Here is a 22,795-nt window from a genome sequence, read left to right on the forward strand (position 1 = left end):
GTGACGCTTCCCCTTATGTTCCCCCTGCCCCCTGTCCCTGCCTTTTTCCCATTTCGTGACAATTGATTTACGGAACTAATTTTTCTCAAGTGGAAAGCTTTAACGAATCAAGAGTTTGGGGGCTAGTGATACTATATTGAGTGGTGGTACTATATTAAGTGGATTGTGAAATTTCAAAAAGAATGTTATTCTTGAAAACCCATTATGCCTCTTCACAGTATGTTTTATAACAAGAGTACTGTTGAGATCTTTGTCTGTGAAAGTCAACTTTTGGTTATCTTGAAATATGAGCCATAGCTTTATTTTGAAAGCAGAATATTTTAGAGTTGATCTGTTTTTTTTTGTATGTGTCTATATGGATAAACGTAACTGCTATGCTTTACTGCCTTTGTAAGTGCAACTTAAGTCACTAGCTCAGTGTTTCTTTACTTATACAGTACAGTGATGATGATGAAATCCATGGAGTGACACAAGGGGATAGACTTCGGGCCCTGAAAAGCAGAAGACAGTCAAAAACAAATGCTATTCCCCTCACGTGAGTCTGGTTTCCTTTGTGTGGTTGATATGATTTAATATGTATATAAGGTCCTTCCTGAGCATTTTTTCCTCTGTGTTTTTCTCCATAGTTGCATGTCCATTATGCCACTTTGAAATGGTTATATGCATTATTTAAAATTTAGGGTGTTACCCAAGAAGTTCTTGACTGTACTTTATGTCCATTGTCTAGCCTGTGTACACGGGACAGCAGTATTGGGAATGCTCTTTCTTCTGGATGAGATGTTCTCAGGAGAGTGGCAGCAGATGTAAATCGCAGAATAACAGACTTGTCCAGTTACTGAAACTGAATTTCCTTAAATTCACTACCATGTTATAGACAGTTTGTGTGGATAAGGTAGACTTTAATCAGTGATGACACTGTGGCTTAATGCCCTATAATTTTAGGGCAATAATGAACTAGATTAAATAATAATTTTGTATGAATTTTTTGTTTGAGGAGCTATTTCAAGTTCCAAAAGAAGGTTTAATATGGGGTTAGGAAATTTTACAGTTAGTGTGTGTGTATGCCCATCTGTACTTGGTTGTGTGCTAGTTGGGATTCGATCTCATGGCATATCCAGGATTGTTAGAAAAAATACGTAGAATTTAAAAACTTGGCCATTACACTTTTTTCTAGGATATTTTTTAGTATATGCTTTCATTTACCTGTTAGGATTCCTTCCTTGTAGTAACCTTCCTTTTCATTATGGGTTACCACATTTCCAGTTATTTTATTTTGGGGGGGTGAGGTGAGGCAGAAAGAGGGAGAGAGAATCTTTTTTTTTTTAAGATTTTATTTATTTATTCATGAGAGAGAGAGAGAGAGAGGCAGAGTCAGACACAGGCAGAGAGAGAAGCAGGCTCCATGCAGGGAGCCCGACATGGAACTCAATCCCAGGTCTCCAGGATCAGGCCCTGGGCCCGAAGGCAGGCGCTAAACTGCTGAGCCACCTGGATTGCCCAGGAGAGAAAATCTTAAGCAGGCTCCATGCCCAGGTAGAGCCCAGTGCAGGCCTCAATCTCACAACCCTGAGATCATGACCTGAGCCAAAATCAAGTGTCAGATGCCTAGCCGACTGAGCCACACAGGCACGCCTCCAGTTATGTTTTTTGAGGTTGGCTGGTTTTTTTTTGTTTTGTTTTGTTTTGGTGTTGGAGACTGGTCATTTTGTTCGGTAATCATCTTATAATATGGTGAGGACCTAATGACATAAATGTTCATGCAGAGAAGAACAAGCCTTCTTTTTATTTTTAATTTTATTTTTTTTTAAATTTATTTATTTATTTTTTAATTTTTATTTATTTATGATAGTCACAGAGAGAGAGAGAGAGGCAGAGACACAGGCAGAGGGAGAAGCAGGCTCCATGCACCGGGAGCCCGACGTGGGATTCGATCCCGGGTCTCCAGGATCGCGCCCTGGGCCAAAGGCAGGCGCCAAACCGCTGCGCCACCCAGGGATCCTCTTTTTATTTTTAATTTTATTTTTAATTTTATTTTTTTTCAGGCCTTCTTTTTTATTTTTTATTTTATTTTTTTTTCAGGCCTTCTTTTTTAATTAAAAGAACAGTGGTTCTTCACTGGCACTTCCTCATTATCTAAAATTCTAAAGTAGAATTATGCAGAAAGCATGTATGCTCAGGGGCAACTGCCTTGGGACATTCTTAAAAGACCCACAGGGAAGAACAAAGTTACAAGGGCGTTGGAATAGGTTGTAGACAGTCACAGCCTTCTCTGCGGTGTGGGGGTGTGGCACATAACTGAGAAAGCTTTGACAAGGGTGCATTTTATATCATTTATTTAATCCAAATGCCATGTTGATTTTAATTCAGTAAGTCTTCATCTGAGGCTCTAATGTTCTTTTTATTTGGAAATATTGTAGTCCCTCCAGATAACCCTTCTGAGGCGGGAGGGGACGTGATAGGCATAGGCAGTTCCCTAGAGCGGTACTCAAACTTCACCATTTGAGTCTCCTGGGAGCTTTGCAGAATGCACATTATGGTTGTGGGGCCTGGGCTATGAGCTGTGACTGCACATCTAGCAAGCTTCCAGGTGCTGCCCGCAATGCTGGCATAGGGACCCATTTGACTCACAAGCCCTAGAAAATGGGTGGTTTGTGGGTTGCTTTTAATCATGCCCTGGTTTTTTGTTTTGTTTTTATGAATCTGCAGCATCAGTTCATTTCTCAAAAGCTTCTGATGAAAAGTCAGGTTGGGAGTCGGGATGGGAATTCTGCTTAGTCAAAAGTTCCTGTTAAATAGGACTTATAAGAAATTTCCTTCAGTAACTGAGCCTGCTGCCCTGTGAGTATATGTTCCAGAGATTCACAGGACTTGCTGCTCTTTCCTACAGATGAGACAATTAAAGTCTCTTTCATAGCTGATAGATTTGTGATAATATAAGAGAAAACACTGAATGAAGCCTAAAATTCTAAATACTGTTGGAACCCAGAGACGACGCTAGATATGGGTGAGTGTGTGAGGTATCCTGGGGTGAAGGAGTCCGTGAGGGCTGAAGAAGAGACCAGCCTCCGAGATCACTTGTTCTGGACTTACACCCCACCCTACCCCCTGAAGGACACTGGCCCTTTTCTCTGAGGCATTTGGCATAAGTTATAAACCAAGGAAAATGGTAAAAGTTAAAAAAAAAAAAGGCCACTAGTTCAGGATTTCTTTAATTATCATTGTAATCCTAAAAACAGTAGAAAAGTCCCCACGCCATCTCCCTCTCTACTTTTAAAGGAAAAAACAAAATACTAAGATCCTTTTAAGCTCGTAAGTATAAAAACCCTGGGGAAGTCTAGATTACTCTGGGAGGATTTCCCTTCCTCCTCTTGTACGTTTCACTTTTCCTTCCTCTGCTTTTTCAGACCCTCCTTGCTGTTGGAATCCTCTCTCTTTTGCTCTTACATGTAATTCTTCTGGCCCTAGAAGAAGAGGTCAGTTGGGGATTTCCTTTCCCTCCAAAGTTGTGTTGTTGTCTTAGAAACAAAAGAGAGAGTTTTCAACAGCAGCCTGAGGTGAGAAATCTAACTTCAGCCCCTGTCTCCAGATTGGGACACCTCTGTCTCCGCAGGTAACCTCAGTCACTTTGCTACGGATATTTAGTGGAATAAAAATACTTCTAAGAAGGAAAGTTAGGGAAAAATATAGAAGTACTGGTGATTCTTAAGAGCAAGCTTGTAATACACAAAACAGCATTCCAATTACTGTTTTCTATTTTACAAACAGTATTTGGGGGAGAGTTAAAGTTGTTAGATATTGTCAAGTGGTCCTTATCTCAGAGAATCAGTCTGATCCCGACTATCATGAAGACAATAAATCACATAGTACCATGACCTTGATGTGATCTGCAGGACGTGAAGGCAAGTATATTACTGTCTGCACTAAAATAGATTTGGTAGATTTTATAACGTCATCCATGCTGCCTGTCTTTGTGCATACTCCTCATTCTGCTAGGTCTGTTAGGGTTAAATGAAACGGTGCGTCAAGAGTCAGGTGTACCCTACCTGGGAATAAGGTGAGAATATAGACCTAATTTGCTTTAAATCTCCCTTAATAGCACACTATGGATGAGTATGCTTTCATCATTGGAAAAAAACTCTGAGGCCATGAGCTTTCATAGAGGACCGATGAAAAATCTGTGGTGTAGACACTTGGATATAGACCGTTTTGCCTTTAAGATCACTGTTAAATCAGTAATTGCAAATGAAATTTGGGGTGGATAGACAGTTCTTCAGTGTTCCTAGGCCATTTTATTCCATCCTGTCTAGATATTGTAATTAGTAGGTTTGTGTTTTTGTGGAAGGAGTAAATAAGGTGGTGCCAGGTGTCATTTGCAGGGTGAGGTTAGATTTGATTTCAGGTCCATCCTTAATATAATCCCTTGTCGCTAGATAGCAGAGGGTACCTATTTAGTGATTAAGATGACAAGGATGCCGAGAAAGAGCACACAGTAAGCCAGACCAGTGATTTATGACTTCATCCAGCCCAGTAGTCCCACAAAGCAAATGCTCAGTGGAGCCTTTTCTATTTAATCACAGATGTAGTGACCAGTTGGAAGTAGCTGGAAGGAGTCACCACTCTTCAAACTGTGAGGTTCCCTTTGTCATCATCCTAGATGACTAGGACTACTAGATTAAGAAATACTGAGCTGAAAGCAAGTTTGGCCACAAGAGGAAAGTGAATGAGGAAAACAACTAAGGAAATACATACAATGTTCCTATGTAGGCTAAATTTTCCTCATTTTGTGTTGCCCAGGGTTGGGCATGCTTCCTTAGTCCTTATTGTCAGAATATGCAGTTTGCCTCAACTCCTGGATGACCAGTGCATGACAGCATGGAAATTACATTAGTTCTGCTGTGCTGTGTTCATTTACTATTGTGCCTCCCGTGAATCATTGTTAACTATGAGTCCAGGGCTGCTGTTTGTGATTTGGTTGGTTTTGTCTCCTTTTTCTCTGGTTTGGTATGGTTTTCTGTGTGTGCATATCTTTTGCTTTTTGAAGAATTTCAATCATGTAACTACAACTCTGATTTCTGTATCATACAGTTAAATTAACATGGGGCAGTTAATCAGCTAGAGATTGGGTCTCATCTTTTGTTACCAAATATCAAATCAATTTAAAACTGAAGATAGCATTTTCTCCCCAGCATAAAATAGCAAAAATCCATCCTTGTTTCCCACCCCTTTGTATCTATCACAGGGTGTCTAAAATTCACATGTGGCTTTATTTATTATTTTATTTATTTTGGCTTCCCAATTTGAACATCTGTTCTTTCCCCTTCACCCCCTTCCAGATGTTCCCTAGCTGTGCTGACCTCTGCACTGTGTAGTGTTGTCATCTGGTGGATTGTTTGTGACTACATTCTTCCCATCCTGCTATTCTGTCTTGATGGTTTCAGAACACAGTAGCCGTCGGGACCCTTTGGCAAATAGCTGCTGTGTAAGTGTCCCATTCCATTTCTCTATGTGGTTACCTCTGGTGGCCAGTGTGTTTCTCATGGTGCATGTTTTTCTCACTCTCAGCTCTTCTAGCTTTGTTGGTTTGCTCCTTTTCAAAGGTTCTTCTTCTGAAACTTGTCATTTAATGGGATGGTGGTAGGGGGAAGCCCTTGCCTGATCCTTTCATATAGGGATATTAAAAATAACAGATTTTGTTTTTAAATTGTGCTTACTCTTAACACATTTTTTGAAATAGCAATTTTTATAGTCACTGAAATAGTTTATTTTCCCTGTCAAAAATATTTAGTGAGTTTGGGATAATGGGGTGGTTTTCTTTCAATTTCCTCTCATTTTCCAGAGTAAATATCTTCAGCATATCCCCTTCAATCTAACAAAAAAGAACTTACCCACTGTTTTTCTGCTGCTCAGAAAGATTTGATTTTGCAGGTAGTGAGTGTCACATCATGTTTCATCTCCAACTGCCATTGTACACAGTGCTCTTAGCTTGCAGCTACTTCCTGCTAAGTCTCTGTCTTGAGTAAGCAGACTCTTCTCCTCTGCTGCATTTCACATCCTCCCCTTTAGGGAATATAGTTAGTACAGTTTTCAAAAATGATGTTAAATGGGAATAGGACAGCAGAGAAGACTGGAGTCCCTTGTTCAGTCTCATGTTTCTGCATGATGGTCACTGCGCTTTCATCCTCACACTTTCCTTTCCCAGAAGTAATCAAAACGCCCTTATTAGGCTAATACTGCAGAATTTGTATTCTCTTGATATCTTTCACCCTTAAGTGAGTATCTTCACAGTGAAGAGACTTCTGTTCTGCAGTAGAATGTGGCAGGAAGCTTCCCCAGGGAACACCATGCAGTTGAGACCAAGAGAACAGGAAGGAGGGTGTGTGCTGTAAGGTGTGGTTTACCACTACCCCGTTATGTATATCTATGCTGCATTCTTTTTTCGCTAAAACTCTTCCTTTAAAAAAAAAAAAAAAAACTCTTCCTTTAAAAAAAAAAAAAAAAACTCTTCCTTTAGCTCATATTTTAAGAATTTATTCTGTTGCTCCAACTTGGACTTGGGAGTTGTAAAGGAATATGGAAGTTCCTTCTGGGATCTCCAAAGTGGAGTTCCGTTGCAACAACTCTCATACTTTGTGGCTTAATGGAGTGTCTTCAGATGGCTAGGATTTCAAAATCCAGCAGAGACCATTCTTTTCAAAATTAAGGAAAGGCTGCTTACCATGTTCCTATTTATGACATTTTCCTGTATATCAATACAAGTTTATTATTGCATAGACAGATACGTTGTATTCCTGATATAGATGATCTTTTTTGTTTTTTTGGGTTTTTTTCCTTTATTCCATTTCTCTTAGTAAGGTTAGATTTCTGCATATTCTGACTCAGGAGCATAATGCACTACATAGATTTATTCTCAAACTATTCTAAGTGGGAAAGGTATTTTGAATAGATGAGTTCTAAGCAGGTGGAGTCATTGCTAATAATAGTTAGGCACTTTGTGGTTGTATTACTTTTCCCAGGGTAAGTTTAAAAATGGTTTCTCTTAGACACCTTTCTTTTCAATACCCTATATAAGATAGAATCTTTTTTATTGCCATTACTAATATTGCCATTGCATTTGTAGACTGAAATTGGAGTATTCAGTTTAGCTTCCCTGATTAATTTGGAATTTACAGACACAAAAACTTCCAGTAGTAACAATGATGTAAAGAGGTAGAATCCTTGGAGTTATCTTTTGAGGGGACTCCTTATAGGCACCGGGGTTGGTATTCACCTCTGTTGGCTAGTGACGTGGCGTGGCCTGATACGTTGTCACCCGGCGTGCCTGGGAGGTCAGGCTGTCCCGACACCTCACGGCTGTGTCAGACCCTGAGGCGGGGGCTGGTGTCTCTGAGGGTGCAGGCCCACCATTTTGGAAGTTCATTTTGTGTGGGTGATAACCAAGTGTACACCATACATAGTCGCACTAGTGGATTCCTTTTTCTGGAATCGAGCATTTATGTTCAAAGTGTTTTATATTTTATAGTTGGAGAGGTAAGAGAGCTGGCTTGTCAGTTACTAGCTTTGCTGTGTGCCTTAAGGTGCAAGTGTCAGTCTGGGAAGAGTGGGCCTCAGCAGAGGCCACAGAGAGGGTGAACTCCCAGGAGGGCAAGACATAGAGCAGGACTGTGGGTTCTGTCGGGGAAGGGCTGACAGGAGAAAATACACCAGGAGGCTTTTGCTCCACAAAGCCCTGTGACTGCCTGGATTGCACAAGGTGAGAGGTGCTGGGCTCCCCCATACCCTATGGCAGAGTGAAGGCGCCATGCGTGCCAGCTTTATTCCACCTTGTGGTATTGTGAGTTTATCACGGGTCCTCTCTAAGTGTGTTTGCCGGGGGGTTTCCAGTTTATTGACACATAACCTACAGATAAAGTAACTGCTCTGTTGTTAATGCAAATAACTAGTGACCTGAATCTCTTCTGGTGTCATTAATGCATTCCAAATTTCTGTCATGCTCTTACTTTAAAAAATCCACATAAATTATTTACAGTAATTTTATAGAGAAATAAGTACTTTTTAAAAGATGTGACCTGTCAACCTAAATTTGGATTTAACAGCGATTTCTTTTTTGAAATAGTAAACATTTCAAAAAATTTTTGAAATAGTTAATTTAAGAAATCAAGTTAGTAGTTAATTTAAGAAATCAAGATTTAAATGTGCTAAGCAAGTAATACATTGGCTCTTGGTTTTGTTTTCACATTAATGATTTTACAGTGTGATGATTGTCCATTCTTCTGGCCGTAAGTGGCCTCAATTCTTCAACAAGTTGGTGTGGTATTTCCAAAAAGCCAACAGGAGTCTTACTTTCTCTACTTGTATAAATGGTGGTAAAACCCAGGAGCCTGGAGCAGGTGCAAGGCTTCAGGACCACAGTGGCAGCACCACACCCTGAGCCTTGGCTTCAGAAATAGCAGTGGAAGTTCTGTTGTTGTTTTTTTAAAATATTTTTATTTATTTATGAGAGAGAGAGAGAGAGAGAGAGAGAGAGAGGTAGAGACACAGGCAGAGGGAGAAGCAGGCGCCACGCAGGGAGCCTGATGTGGCACTTGATCCTGGGACTCCGGGATCACGCCCTGGGCGAAGACAGGTGCTAAACCGCTGAGCCACCCAGGCGTCCCATGTTGTTTTCTTTTTCTTTATGAAAAAATCCTATATTCAAATCCTGTTAACAGAGACCGTTTAAATATTCTACTGTCCCTCCCCTGCATTTGATAAGATCAGAAAGATATTTAAATAGATGCTTCTTTGATTAAACAACTATGTCTGCATATACCTTTTCTGTTTTGTTAGAATGATAAAACTGTGAAAAGCATTTGACTCAATCCTGAGTCAAGCATTGGCTCATTTACTCAGGATCAGTTTCCCTTTGAATGCCTGTTTTATACGCTTTGAGAAATACTATGGGGATAAGGCAAAACAGCTGAGAGAGCAATACTCCGCCCTCACCCCCTCCCCCAAACAGCTTGAAAACCACTGGCCTCTTGGCTTCTGCCCTGGGACACTGACACCTGCTATTTTTTTAGTGATGAGAAGTTAAGCATTTTACTAAATGCTGAATATGCTGTGGTTTGGCTAATACCAGGAATTTACTGCTGTATTTCAAGGACCCGGCTTCAGTTACTGATTAACATGGCAGCAATACAAAGGAGGGAGGACCATGAGTTGTAAGGGTTCCTTCTACTCTCATGAGCTGGGTCCTCCTAAGTTGTTAGCGGCTCTCACCTCTATTTGGACATGAGAGGAGGAAGCTTATTTTTAAAGCAGTGTTTTCAATGATAGATACATAGAAGTTGAGTATATTTAAATGTGTGTGTATGGGGTTCAGCATTTTGGTTATCTGTTGAAGAAAAGATTTACATATAAAATCTTTTGATGTTTTCTGCTGTGACCATTCAGTGAGGAATTATAAAACACCCTCTACTTTGAGCAAGGTACTCTATCTGGGCTTCATCTGAGGGTTGTTCTTCTGACTCATGAATTTGCCTCCTGGGAAACCTTCACCCATTGGCATTGGTTCCTTGAGATTATTTTAGAGTTTAATTAAATCAAATTTCACAAAATTTCAAGTTTTGCTCTCATGTTAATGGTACTTAGTGATTTAGTAAGTAGTTGCAATCCAGACAAAATTCAAATAAAAAAAAAACAAAATTTAAATTTTGCTTGAAAATTCAAAATTCAAATTTTTAAAATTTGAAATGTTATATAAAATTAATATTGATTTGGGGCTTACTACCCATACTTTCATTTCTGAAGAGTCTATTTTATAGATTTTCATATTCATATTCCTTAGAATTCAGAGCTTTTAAATGATTTCTTGTCTTTATGATTAGAATTCTGAGAATCTACTTTTACTTTGGGGCACAAAAATTTGTTTTACTGATTGATTTTTTTTTTGGTGCGGGAATTGCTTTAAAATGCCAGGTCATTTGTTTTCTAAAAGCAAAGTATGTTCTTTGTATAAGCTTCATGGGGATGAGATGCTTCATTTCGAAAGACTGATGTGAAAATGTGTTTCAGATTTTTCTGGCAAATGTATTAATGGAAAATCCTATCAATTCTCAATAAACTAATTTGCACTAAAGTGCAAAGATGCTTTCCTCTGTCAAGTATTTGAAAATTGTTTCAGTGAATATAATCTTATTTTTTTCCAACTGTTTTCAGAGTAATTCTTCAGTCCAGTGTTCAGAGCTGTAAAACATCTGAACCTAACATTTCTGGCAGTGCAGGCATTACTAAAAGAACCACCAGATCTGCTTCAAGAAAAAGCAGTTTTAAAAGGTGAGAAAAGAATCCTACTCTTCTGAAAAGTTCCAAACATTGGTTTTCCAATTTAATCTTCTGGAGATAGAAATGAAGAGAGGAAGAGAGGAGAAAGCAGAGTCCCTGTGATGGGAAATTAATCAAATGTGTTCGACTTATTCACCATCTCAGAAACTCTGGGTCACTGTTAATGTAGGATTTATTTTGTTTTGTTTTTCAGAGGTGGTTCTCAACACTGAAAGTGTGGTTGGGGTCAGGTTATGGGGAATTTGAGAGGGTTGTACTTACAGGTTTTTGAATTTCCAAAGCTCTCTGTCAGGACTCGGAGGAAATTTTTCTATATATCAGATACAGCATAATTGTTGGAGAATTAGCTGCAAATAAGTGCGATGGTGGAAATGAGAACTCCAGTGAGTCTGGGATCCTTCTTTACATAGGGCCTGGTCTCTTGGCCACAGTCCACACCCAGGAGCCTCATGCTTTCCCCCCAGAGCCCGGCATCTTCCTTTCCTTCATTCTTACAGGCTATGACAAGAAAATGCACACATTCCATGACCAAATCCATTACTCACTATTGTTTTTGGATGTTTATCATGAACTGAAGGCAGATATTTCTAGAATCTAACATATCCTAGAAGCAGTTCCCCTTTGAGGGAAGAACAGATAACCTACATACTGTTATCTCAGGAGTGGAAGGCAGGCACCCTTTTTGTGTTTGTGTATCTTTGCCTGGTGTTGACAACATGTGCAGTCCTGTGCTCATGGCCCAGCATCTCTCTTAGACCACAAGCGGCCTGAAGAAATTCTGAACCAGACTCCAAAGCATCTTTCCCAATTTTCTTTGCTTCTTTTTAACTTCCTGTCCTCATATCTTTGAGGCTATGGGACAGATGAGTTAATCTCTGGGACAGGTCCCAGCAGCCTGTGTCCTGAGGGACTTGGTACAAACCGAAGAGCTGTGTGTGTGTGTGTAGGGGGCGGGGGGGGTTGTTGTTTTAAGGGATTGTTCAGTTCTGCCATTTCCCCCTCTTTGCTGATTCATATAATTTCATTACATACGTTTACTTACATGAGAATGTGATCATGCCTTAGTACAAGGCTTTGAGGGCACCAACTCATAATTTGGGGATTTTGGATTTTTCATAGAAAGCTATCAAATATTTATAATTTTGTTTACTCTCTAGTTCAACTTGAAGAATATTAGAGAAATACTGACAGAAAGTCAAGGATTCAGGTACTTTATAACATATCAGAAGGGTATGTATAACCCTGAGGAAGAGGAAATGGCCTAAAGATTGTTGAATTATACCAAGTGAATCAAGAGTCATGTTTTTAAAGAAAATTTAATGACCTCGATAAATGCTCATGAACCAATAAGTGAAAAGAGCTACACATAAAAATTATGAAGTATTAACTATAATTTTATAAATGTACAATATACTTTATGTATAGAAATGCATACAACTACATGTTTATAGATATATTTATGTGTAATATGTAAGCTTGTATGTATTACACCTATATTTAAATATATATACATACATTTCTATGCATGTATGGAAATAAGGTAACAAAAATATGCCATGATGTTAACAGTTCTTCTAGTTGGTAGGACAGTTACGGATTGTATCATTTTGTTTCTCTCCCAACTTTTTAACAAGAAGTAGAGGGAAATGGGAGCAGTTTAACTTTGACATATTTAGGTGAATTAAACTATTAAAAATTCAAATAAAAAGCCTGCTCTTAGAGATAGATATTTTGAATGAACATATTCCTTTTAGGTTAATTACACAGGCTTCCATTACAGTTGAATATGTCTTGCACATTTAATTCTGCTTTCTGCTTTTCTGGATTGTGCTCTTCAGGCTACAGGGGAATAGAGTCCAGGAGCCAGGACCACGCATGCCCAGTCACACCATGTGCCCCTGGGGGCCGTGGCCCTGCGGCAGTTTTTCCATCTAGGTCTTGTCTAGTGATCTAAACATGTGCTTCTCAGAAGTGGTTTCTGATTGCAGAGAGCATCTGCCTGAGGTCCCTGGACTGGATGCTTTGAGGGGTTGAAAGTAGAGTTCAGACTGAATACACTTGACTGAATTTTGAAATGGCCCAAAGCAGTTTCCAGGCATTTGGGATAGTGTTGATAACCAAAAGGCTTCTTTTTAAATTCTTGGAATGGATTTTCAGAGATTGGGAGAGGTGAAGAAATAAATCAGTGAGAGAGAATTGGGTTTCAAGTGTGTTTACCCACCTCCCTTCATGCAGGGTCATCTTGGCCTCTTTTGGGTTTTTGGCCTGTGTTCGCATCACCTTAACCATGAGCTCAGGAAACGGAGGCAAATACATTAGTTCCAGGTGGGAGCTGATGTAGCCTAGCTGTATAGCCTCAGACTTTTATCCTACTGAATGGTATTCATTTTTGGTTGGAGGGTAATGAGGGAATTAACACATTTGTGCATTATCTGATTCAAGACAAAAGAATATAAAATTGTTGAGTAATTGTAAAGTATTGAATAGAAAACTTTGCTTTAGACAGCAATATGAGGAAATGAAATAGTATACCTTTCAGTATAAAATAAATGCCTCCAAGGTGCCAGGGTTGCCAGTCCACTGTTACCCCCTCCCCCTGCCATGAGGCCTTCTCTTTGCAGGTTGATGTTCACTCATCATCGTCATTGTCATACCTGTCCTGCCATAGGAACTTGACCATTTATTCCCGTTTTCTATTCTCTTAGAGGCTTCCAGGATGAAGACCTCACCTAAGCTCACTTTCCACTGATTTGGCTCTTTTGATTTTTGACAGTTTACTGAGACACTCTACAATCTGGGACAGCTTTTCCACAAACATTAAAAGAGCAATTATTTGGAGGCTGCAAAACTATGTGTTGTCATAAATCTTTGTTACTGGGAAGAAATACCACCATGTTCTCTCATGGTAGATGATCATTCCCTCATGTAACCATTGAACACAAGCCACATCTAACCTTAACTCCTGGGTGCCAGGCTCTGCTCTGGCACAGTTGTGTAGTTCAGGCCCTGAGCACTGGAGGGTTTGGTTTGGTGGTGGCTGACAGGGTTCTGTGTAGCACCTTCCTCATCCCCTTTGTCAAGTCTGAAGAAGTAAATCAGTAGACTTCCACCCCTCCCGATTCCTGTGAAAGCTGTACATCATTCTATTGTTTCTTTCTTTAGAATTGCTAAATTCAGTGGAGAATTGGCCTGTTCTCAGTATTCTCTCTTAACTCTCTGATGAACTGTCTTAAAGTCTTGAAAATTCCACCATTATGCCTCTGACTGAAGACCTGCAGCCACCTCGTAATACCATGCAGTTCAGTTTATGTGTTGATACAACTTACCATCGAGTGCATGTTTCTGTAAGCTTGTGCGATTTCTCCATCTTTCCTTTTTTTTTTCTCTCTCTTTCTTTCTTTCTTTTTAATTATAACTTCATTTTCTAGAAAAGTGGTCGTGGACAAGTGATTTTTTTTTTTTTAATTCCAAGTTACCATCCAGGAACCATCACTTTCTGTTCCACCTGTCAAACCAACCTAATGTTTGTGACTTTTGGGGGTGTTTTGTACCCAATTTTTGATACTATGAGGAAAGAGAAACACTCAGGGTGCCTTCCTTGGCCTCTGAAAATGTGTCTTCATGAGCCCTTCTGTTGGGAGTACTATATTTAGGACTTCTTTGACTTTTTAAGCCTTCTCATTTATGACTTTTGTCATCATCATGTCTGCCCACTCCTTCCAGGCTCAGATCTCAATGTCCATTCTACCACCTCTGGGCTCCCAACTTCTAGTTACTACCATTATCTCTGAAAAAACATCAGTCTAGAAGCTCCAGAATGTGGTTGCTAAATATCCTTTTTGAAAACAATGCTGGTTTCCTCTAATCCTCTAAATTACTGATTTCCCTTTGTAATTCCAGACATTTTCCCACTCGGCTGCACTGGCTGACCTGGACCTCTGTACTCCGTATTCTGTTGGGTCTCCCAACAACTGAGTGAGCGATTCAGATGTGCTCCTCTGAGTGAGCGCCAGTGTCAGGCAGTGAGGGATGTCTCTAGATGATACTGGCTTCTCTGGCTCTTGTCTTTGCTTACTTTTCTCCTCTGCTAGTTGCTGTCTGGATGAAAGTTGACATAATAAATTGGGGAAGGACAGAAGGGAGATAGGGTAAGAATCAGTGTGGGCTAATTTCGTACAGAGATGGGTCCGTGGCGCAGCTCAAGGATGGCGGGCAGTGGGTGCCTTCCCTGTGCAGCTGCCCCCCTGGAAACTGCTTGAGGTGCCAGAGCTTTTTCTGTGACCAAATTCTGGCTTTGGAAATAACCAAGTAACACTTCTTTATCTTTTCATTCTTTCTACCTTTCCCACAGCCTGGTTCCTCAGAGGGAAGGAAGGAAAAGGAATGCTTTGCAACAAATGCCTTTAATGGCATTATGGTACTCGCATTGCTCTGCTGCTTCTGCCCACCCTTCTCGTTTTGTTTTTATCATTATTTTTTGCAGAACCGAACCTCTTTCTGTTCTGCCTTTCTCTCCCGTTTGTCTTTACTTTATGGTTGATACTGTACTATCTCTTTCAAAATATTTGTCATTAAAGAATTATACAAAGTGTATACCTCTTAGCATGTCACCACTTTTATTATGTTGCCTTCCTTGTCTTGGGTAACTCTGTACGGGACACTTGGAAACCTTCATGGTAAAACCCTTTTTTTTCTCCCCCTGTAGTCCCTCCATTTCAAGGACTAAAACAGTCTTGCGTTAAATAAAAACCTGTGACCAGAACTGAAGGAAGACTCTAGGAACAGAGAACTACAGCAAGACTTAGCACAATTTCTTTGGAAACAAAGCAAAATTGCAAAGGCCTTAGCTGCTTTCCACCTAAGAAGTTTATTCAATGAAGACAATGTCCACGGGAGTTAAATAACTACTTGAGTCTGGGCACAAGCAGTGACTTGAAGAAGACCCAGCTCTCTTTTGGTAGAAACGTCTCAAGTTGAACGACAAAGCTGTTATAAATTCCGTCTCAGGTGTAAATATCAAAGCCCTCTGCTGTCAGGAAAGCTGACCAGTCTGTGTGCTGCCCGTGTGTCCCTGTGATGGCAATCATTTTAGCTGCTGGCCTTCAGAAGTGACGATCTGATGGAGGTTTTTTACGTATTTATTTTCTGTTCACCCTGTGTCAAAATTTATAAAGAGAAAACAGGCATTACTGAAGTGGTACTTTCTGTAATTTGATACTATTTGGTTTAACCATCCTCACTTTAGTATTTGTACTGTTGTTGTACTGGTAACTCCATTAAGTACCCAAGCTGTTTGTCTTCCACCGAAGAGTGCTTTATTAACAAGAACCTGTGAAAACCGTGTTTGTAGACTGTTGGATGTTCTGATACAAAGTGGGACTTTGGCAACCTAAACTGGAAGAGACTATGAGGGTAGTGTTAGAGGAATTGGGAGGGCAACCAGTCACAGAGCTGGAAGGTGATGGCGAGGTCATTCCTGTGTGTGGGCGAGGGACTGCAGGATGGACGCCACGGCTGCCTGCTGAGCAGCTGCCGGGTCATAGAAATGAAAGCCCTAGTTCCTTCCATGCATGATAAAAAAAAAACACAACAAACTTTTGGTGTTTCTCCTTGGAAATAGCCATCCCAAATGGCTTTAAAAAGGGGGAAAAAAAGGTACTGCTTTATTAGGGTCTGTCTCTGTAGCATTGTGGATTTCTGTTTTTATGTGATCAGCCAAAGGCCTTTCACGCCCCCTTTGATTTCAGTGAGAGTTATTTGCATCCAGATTTCAGTTGTTTGTAAATAAGAGACTCACCGTTGCCTTTGGTTAGGGACTACAACTAACTCTTTGCAGAGTGCCTTCACCCCCCACCCCCCACCCCCACCACAGAAACACAGCAGAGTCTGTGTTATAAAGCAATCACAAAAACAATTTATTTGCTGCTAAAACAAAACAGTGGAGCCCCAAATAGAATTTTTTGCCTGTCCTGGTTTGAAGAATAGGGGATACAACATGGAAAGGGTATAGAAGGCACATGTCTTCACATTGCAAGATGAATGAACCAGGTGAGCAGGCAATTCCATTTTTAAAAGCTGCCTTTTTAACAAAACTAAGAACAGTAAGAAGCAGTTGGAATAAACAGATCAAAGTCTGTTAATGCAAAAAGTTACAGGAAGGCATGGCTCCATTTTGATATTTCCTCTCTTGTGGAGTAAATGATAAGGTTGACTGGCTTCGAGGGGAGATGGCACATGCCATCATCTTGGTCAGACAAGGGGCTCTTCCCCGCCAGGTGTAATGGGTGTAATGCCAGTTTTTAAACCCCGGAGACTAGATCTCAGAGGAAAGGTGGTTTCCTATCCCTGGAAGTGAACGAGGTACAAAGACCCATGTACCAAATGGGAGACAGGAAGACCCCTCGTGGGTAAGCTTTGGATGGGAAGAGAAACATTCCACTTGCTGTCTTGTGCTAGGAGACAATACTAAGTGTTCAGACTGTGTGCCCTTGCATAAAACATTGGCTTCTCAGGGCAATTCTTCTTACTTCGACAGTTTTAAAGGCCATCTCCTGTTTAAATAATCCAGGTAGTTCTGAAAATCAAACTTCCCTCTGAACTGCCCTTGGTTTGGCTTTTTATTCCATCAGAACAAGCTCAGTGTGCTGTCTCCTTCACAGGGAATAAGCCATTTTGTGTCCTGGCCAAGAGTGAAAAATCTGGGCTTCAGTGTTAACCACAGTACTTCTTATTTTACAAATTGCCTTTTTGTGTTGGCTGCTCAAGTTACCAGCTAAAATTGCTATCACTGTGGCTCTTTCTAAAAAATCTTTGTATTTAACTGTCTCATTGAAATGAGTCCTAGGAAACTAGTGATTTGATCAAGAAGTGTTCCCTGGATCACACCAAGAGTAGGGTGTGCTTCAGGGGATTTCATAGCTCACTGTTCAACTTACTGAGGGCGGATCTGGAAACCAGGAAGCCTCTGGGTCTCACTGATGGAATGTTCTTCCTGCTATGAATAAGAGCGGACTCTTTTTTTCCCCAACAGAAACTTAAACACACCCTGAATCTTCTGAAATTCTAACTTTAAGTCCTTGTCATGGAAAGACTGTTGCTATGGAATATGAAATAGGGAGAGTCAGAGAGAATCCTTTAAACTTAAGAGCCTTAAATAACTTTCAAAGTACACCAAGACAGTTTCCATTGGAATTAAAATTAGAAATGAATATTTTTAGGTGTCCTTGAAGCTCTTGGGGAACTTGTGTCCAAAGTCAGAGACAGTCCAAAGGAAGGGTGTCTGCAAAACTGGGTATCTAGAAGTATAGACAGACTTCTATTTTGTAATGCTAAAGAAAAACTAAAAATCTCTTAGTTGTCCACGAAGAGGGGTAAATCCTGAGCAGCGTCTCACCAAAGCAAGTAGCCTTCTTTGTCCACTTTGCCACTTCTGGGTGGCACGCTGCTCTTCTAGTCTCCAGCATTCTTCTGGTCCAAACTTAGCCCCATTAGCCTGTCACTCACCCACTTCATCCTCTTCTCTCCTCTCCTCTCACAGGGGTGATTTCTACTCTTTTCTTGGGCCCAGACAATTTTTAGAGGAGTTCCCCAGTGTTCTCATGAGGCAACTGCATTTGGAGCCTCATGGCCGGTTGTGTGCACCATGCGGGCCTCCAGGCCTTGGGGTGTGTGGTGCCAAGAGCTCCTGGAGGCTTTCCTTTGCTTGAATCACCACCATTCATGGCAAATGAGCAATGCTGTCTTTCGATGTTGGTTCTAAAAGTAGCTTGTTTCTCTTCGTACATTTTTAAAAGTAATTATTGCAGCTTGGAAGGCAGTGCTCATCAAAGACAACTTTAAAAACATTTTAATTCTTTACCAGTTACCTCCTGCTAAAGCTGTTCTGGTAAGGCTGGCTCCTGCTCTTCCATTTCTCTAAATCTGAGTACTCATGTCGCCAAGTGGAAATACTACAGATGACTTTAAAAAACTGGACAATTCACGTATACTGTGTAGGACATTACCTCCTTAATTGCCCAGTAGAATTAACTGTCAGCAGATGTGTCCATCTGATTATAGTATTGCAGTTTTATATTAATAATTTGCAGAGTTTTATCTAACCTGCACTCGTGTACAGATTATTAAAAGTTTTAAAATGTAACTGATGAATCAGTATTTGATCAATCACTGTCTTGATTTTTTTATTAAAATGTATATTTCTAATCATATTTTATAAAGCCTAGAGAACTGGTTCAATGTTTATTTTCCTGAAGGTATTTTTAAGATAAAGCTTCATAATGGCCTGTAAACTTTGCATATCTATGTAGTTTGATATATATTGTTGAGTTTGAAAATCTTGTGTATTGTACTGGTTTTATACAAAATATTGAATAGTGAAAGTTGTATAATTATAATCATATAATTAAAAGTATTAACCAAACAGCCTTTCAGTTTATTGTATTCACTTACCATCCTCTCATGGTAGGCAGTGGTCAAAATACAAAGTGGATATAAGCTTCTGTATTAGTTTGCTACTAGACTGGGTAGCTTGCAATGATTCATTTTCTCCCAGTCCTGAGGCTGGAAATCCAGGCTCACGCTCTCGGTAGGGTGGGTGTCTTCTGATGCCTCTGCTCTTGGGCTTCTTCATGCACCCCAGTCCCTGGGTCCAGTCTGTCCTCCTCTCCTGACACTATCATGTCATGAGGAGAAAGGTCCATCCTAATGCCTCACTGTAACTAATTCCCTCTTAAAAAGCCTGTTTCCAAACATAGTCACCCTCTGAGGCATGGGGGTTTAGGGCTTCAGCTTGAGAATGTCGGGGATATAGTTCTGTCCACAACACCTCCCTTAAGATAGTGAGCTAGGGGCTGTTAGGAAGTCATTCTGTAAATACCACCACTAGCTCAACTTCTGCCAGGGTTTGACTTTGGAGAAATTACTGAGTATATGATACAGAGTCAGGCCTCCAAGTCATTTTTTTTTTTTAAGATTTTATTTATTCATGAGAGACAGGCAGAGACACAGGCAGAGGGAGACACGGGCTCCCCGTAAGAAGCCCGATGTGGAACTCAATCCCAGGCCCCTGGGGTCACGCCCTGAGCCAAAGGCGGACGATCAACCGCGGAGCCACCTGGGTGTATCAGGCCCTCGGAGTCTTGGGGGTTGTAGACTGTACCCCCTCATGGTGCCTGCCAAGATCAGGGCTCAAGAGCTGGGCGAGGGGCAGGACCAGCGCTAAGGCACCTGCAGTCTGATGTCCAACCCAGGATGCCACCAACGTGCCGCCTCTCCGCCGCCCCTCTGCCCCTCTCCTGCGGCCTGCGCCCTACAAACTAATGCAGAGGTGGCGTCTGTGATGGAGGAGCTAGTTCTGTGAGGAGTGCCGTGCTGTTCCTGAAGAAACTCCACTCTGATTCATGCCGGGATACAGGGTTTCAAAGTACAAAGCACGGGGACCCGCCTTCTCCCTGCATCCACACCCCTAGGGCACTGCCACTCACGGAGTGTGGCCCACAGGCCGACCCGCAGGCGGCCAGGGGTCCCCCACCCCGAGTGTGAGTGCTGGGTAGGGGTCACGCACGGCGCCCCGGGGCGGCCAGCGCGCAAGGCTGCGGAGTGTGGGCAGCGAGCCGGGAGCCCAGCCCCGGAGATTGTCGCCGTCCCCCGTGGCGACCAGCCCAGCTCGCGCTGCCTACCGCACACGCTTGCTGGAGACGCCTCTGCTTTTCGTTTAAGTAGAATAAGAAAAGGAATTCCCGTCTTAACGATTAGTATCAGAGTTAAAGGAGATAATCCATGCAAAGTGCTTAAAACAGTGCTGGCACGGAGCTTTCCATTAATGTTTTCATACATTTAAGATAACTTTTCTGTAGATAATTAGGAAACAAAAGATTATGATGGATCCCAATCCCTCCATTTCTGGTACCAGTGGGGTGTTATCTGGGGTGCTGGTGCCAGCACCGGGCGTCCTGCCCACCTCCCGGGGTTGGAGTACTGTGGTGCTGGGGGGGGGGGGCCAGGGAGGGGACTCGTCCCCAGGGACACGGTGCGGAGGCGGGATGGGGACCAGGAGACCAGGACTTGGACCGTAGAGGCCCAGGGGGTCGGGGTCCCCGCCAGCCATGCACTGGAGCAGCGCTCCGTGGGGTTCTTCCTGGGCAGGGCCGGTTATTAGGAGAAAGTCTTACAAAAGGCGTTTGTGCTGCACAGGAACATGCCGAAAGGTGCAGAAACGTAAAGCCTCGGTGCAGGTGTGCTCTGCCGGGAGCAGCTCGGTGTAACTGGAGCAGGGATTCTGGAAGCGGGCTGGGTGCGAACTGCTGCTGAATAGCTATGTCACCTGGGCCAGGATGATGGTTGTATGAGGATTGACTTAATCCGTTCATTAGAACAAGCGGCTGGCCGTACCAAGAGCCTCACTGCCCTCTTGCTCTCCTACAGGCCCCTGTGTGCCCCCCTCAGAACAGTGGCAGGGCCCTGCCACCACAGACACAGTATGTCCCTATCATAGGCTCAATTTCTGAGCTTACTGGGAGAACAGATGCACTCCGGGCACAGCCTTCTGAGCGCCCCCCCCCCAAGACACCCCTGCCTTCTGCCCTGGGGGTGCTGGCCCAGCCCCTATAGGAATGGCTGCCCTCCCCCGCTGCCTGGCCTTGGTCTCTAACTGTGTCTCATCTCTTTGCTAGCAAGTCTGCATGGCTTTGACATGCTTCTGGATCACAGGTGCTCCATCCCCACTGACATGCCCAGGTAAGGAGGCCTCTCGCCGGTCGGATCCCACGTGGGCCGGCCATCACCAGGGCCTGGCTATGGCCCCTTGGATGCCTGTACTACTGGCTGAATGTCATGTGTTTAACCCGGGAGAGGCTTTGGGAGGGAAAAGAAAGAGAGGAGGAGGTAGCATGATTTGTGCATTCTTTTCATCGGAGAAAACAATGGTTTCTTCTCTGGGTTGTTTCTTCATATGAAAGCAGATGACGGTTCTTCCTTGTGTAGGACTCTGCAGAGAATGGCATCCCCACCCACCACATTCCAGTCACAGCTCCAGCCATGGGGTAATGCAGACACCCTCGTGCACACTTTGGGCCACCTCAGGAGGCAACCCTGCCCCCCCCCCGCTGGGGACTGGGGAGCAGTCGGGCAGAGTCATGGGAGCAGGCTTGGCTGCTCTGAGGACCTCCCGCAAGTGAATCCTGCTGCCTGTTCTGCTCTGGCCCGAGGCCCAGCAGGCAGAGGGGCTGCAAGGAAGGTTTCATGGGCCAAGGAAGCAGTGGGGGACTCGGGCCTCAGGAATGGGGCTCCTGTTTGTGGGACTAGGGGGTCCTGACGCAGTGAGCCGCCTTCCTGCCTGGCCCGGGCTTATCTGCCCCCGCAGGCCGCCACGCAGAGACTGTCTCCTCCCCGAGCGAGGGCTGCGTGGTTGCCAGCGGTGGCCGGCAGTTTCTCAGGGCAGGACGGGCAGAGGGGGTCTTGCTTGCCGCCCCGGGCCGCTCCCACTGTTGGAAGCACCTCTGCTCCAGCTCCTGGCTTGTCTAGGGACGCTTGAAGCTAGGCCTGGCCCTGCCCAGCAACCCCTCAGACAGCTTCTGGCATCACAAATACAACGCTGTCCTTCTCCCTTTTGCAGCGATAATTGGCTGTCTCGAGCCGTAACCTTTCTAGACCGGCTTTTAATCTGGCTTGGGATCCACAAGGACTAGTGCTCCCAGGAGGACCTGCCAGTCGGCAGCACCCAACAGCAGAGATGCTGCCCAGGTGCACGTCCAAGCCTGTGCCTCAGCCTCAGCAAGACCGTGTGTCGTCGTCTTCCTCTGGGCATTGAAGTTTCAGCCGAGGCGAGAGCTGGGCTTACCCGTGGGCGACCTGCTGGGATGACTGGGATGCACAGGGTCCCAGCTGGCACCCTCCTGGGGGGCCGTTCCCTCCCAAGCCCCCAGTAAAGTGTTTCTTGGAACTTTCTGATATCAGGGGCCCCTATGACTTCTCCGATGGAAGCTGGTCTCTCTCTTTCCCCAGAACGGTTCAGGCAGAATTTTTTGGTGAGTTCATAGGTCGTGTGTGGCCTCCCTGGCTGTGCACCATCCACCCCCAGGGGTGTTGCTCAGACAGATGCAGTGCGAAGGGCAGCCCCTCGGGTACCTTCAGGGACCCTATTCACCAGGCTTCCCAGGGCCCCACTCTGGGCACCTGCAAGGTGGGTGAAAATCCCTGTGGGCTGTCTTCCTACCCTAGGGTTTTTTTTTTTTTTTTTCTACCCTAGGGTTAGCTTCCTGGGTTCCGGGGCAGGGGAACCAGGGTTGGGGTCACCACTTCACTCGCCAGGCCAGGCGGCCCCCACATTTTTCCCACCTTCCATCTTGCTGAGAACTGCTCCAACCACCCTGCTCCCTCTCTCCCCGCCGCCCTCACCACGAGACACCCACTGAGGGCTGACATCCACCGGGTGTTGACCGCCAGGTGTTGCAGGGATCGCAGGACTCACATCAGG

The 22,795-nt window shown here is 43.3% G+C and overlaps 1 protein-coding gene across 8 annotated transcripts in view; it reads left to right on the forward strand.

Annotated features, from left to right (window-relative positions):
* CDC14B (cell division cycle 14B) overlaps nucleotides 1-18,742 on the forward strand; it is a 101,946-nt gene extending 83,204 nt beyond the window's left edge. For 4 of the 8 annotated variants that reach the window (XM_041736692.1, XM_041736629.1, XM_041736659.1 and 1 more), the window contains 3 exons: nucleotides 438-535; nucleotides 10,198-10,314; nucleotides 15,029-18,742. In XM_041736692.1, coding sequence (XP_041592626.1) covers nucleotides 438-535; nucleotides 10,198-10,314; nucleotides 15,029-15,065 — 252 coding nt within the window. In that variant the 3' untranslated portion in view covers nucleotides 15,066-18,742. Of the gene's footprint in view, nucleotides 1-437; nucleotides 536-5,333; nucleotides 5,480-10,197; nucleotides 10,315-15,028 lie in introns of those variants that run through there. The other 4 variants (XM_041736640.1, XM_041736683.1, XM_041736649.1 and 1 more) reach the window with 3 other exon arrangements.
* The last annotated feature ends 4,053 nt before the right edge of the window (nucleotides 18,743-22,795 follow it).

Source organism: Vulpes lagopus, chromosome 2 (assembly GCF_018345385.1).
Source record: "Vulpes lagopus strain Blue_001 chromosome 2, ASM1834538v1, whole genome shotgun sequence".
In the NCBI taxonomy this organism is placed as follows: Eukaryota; Metazoa; Chordata; class Mammalia; order Carnivora; family Canidae; genus Vulpes; species Vulpes lagopus.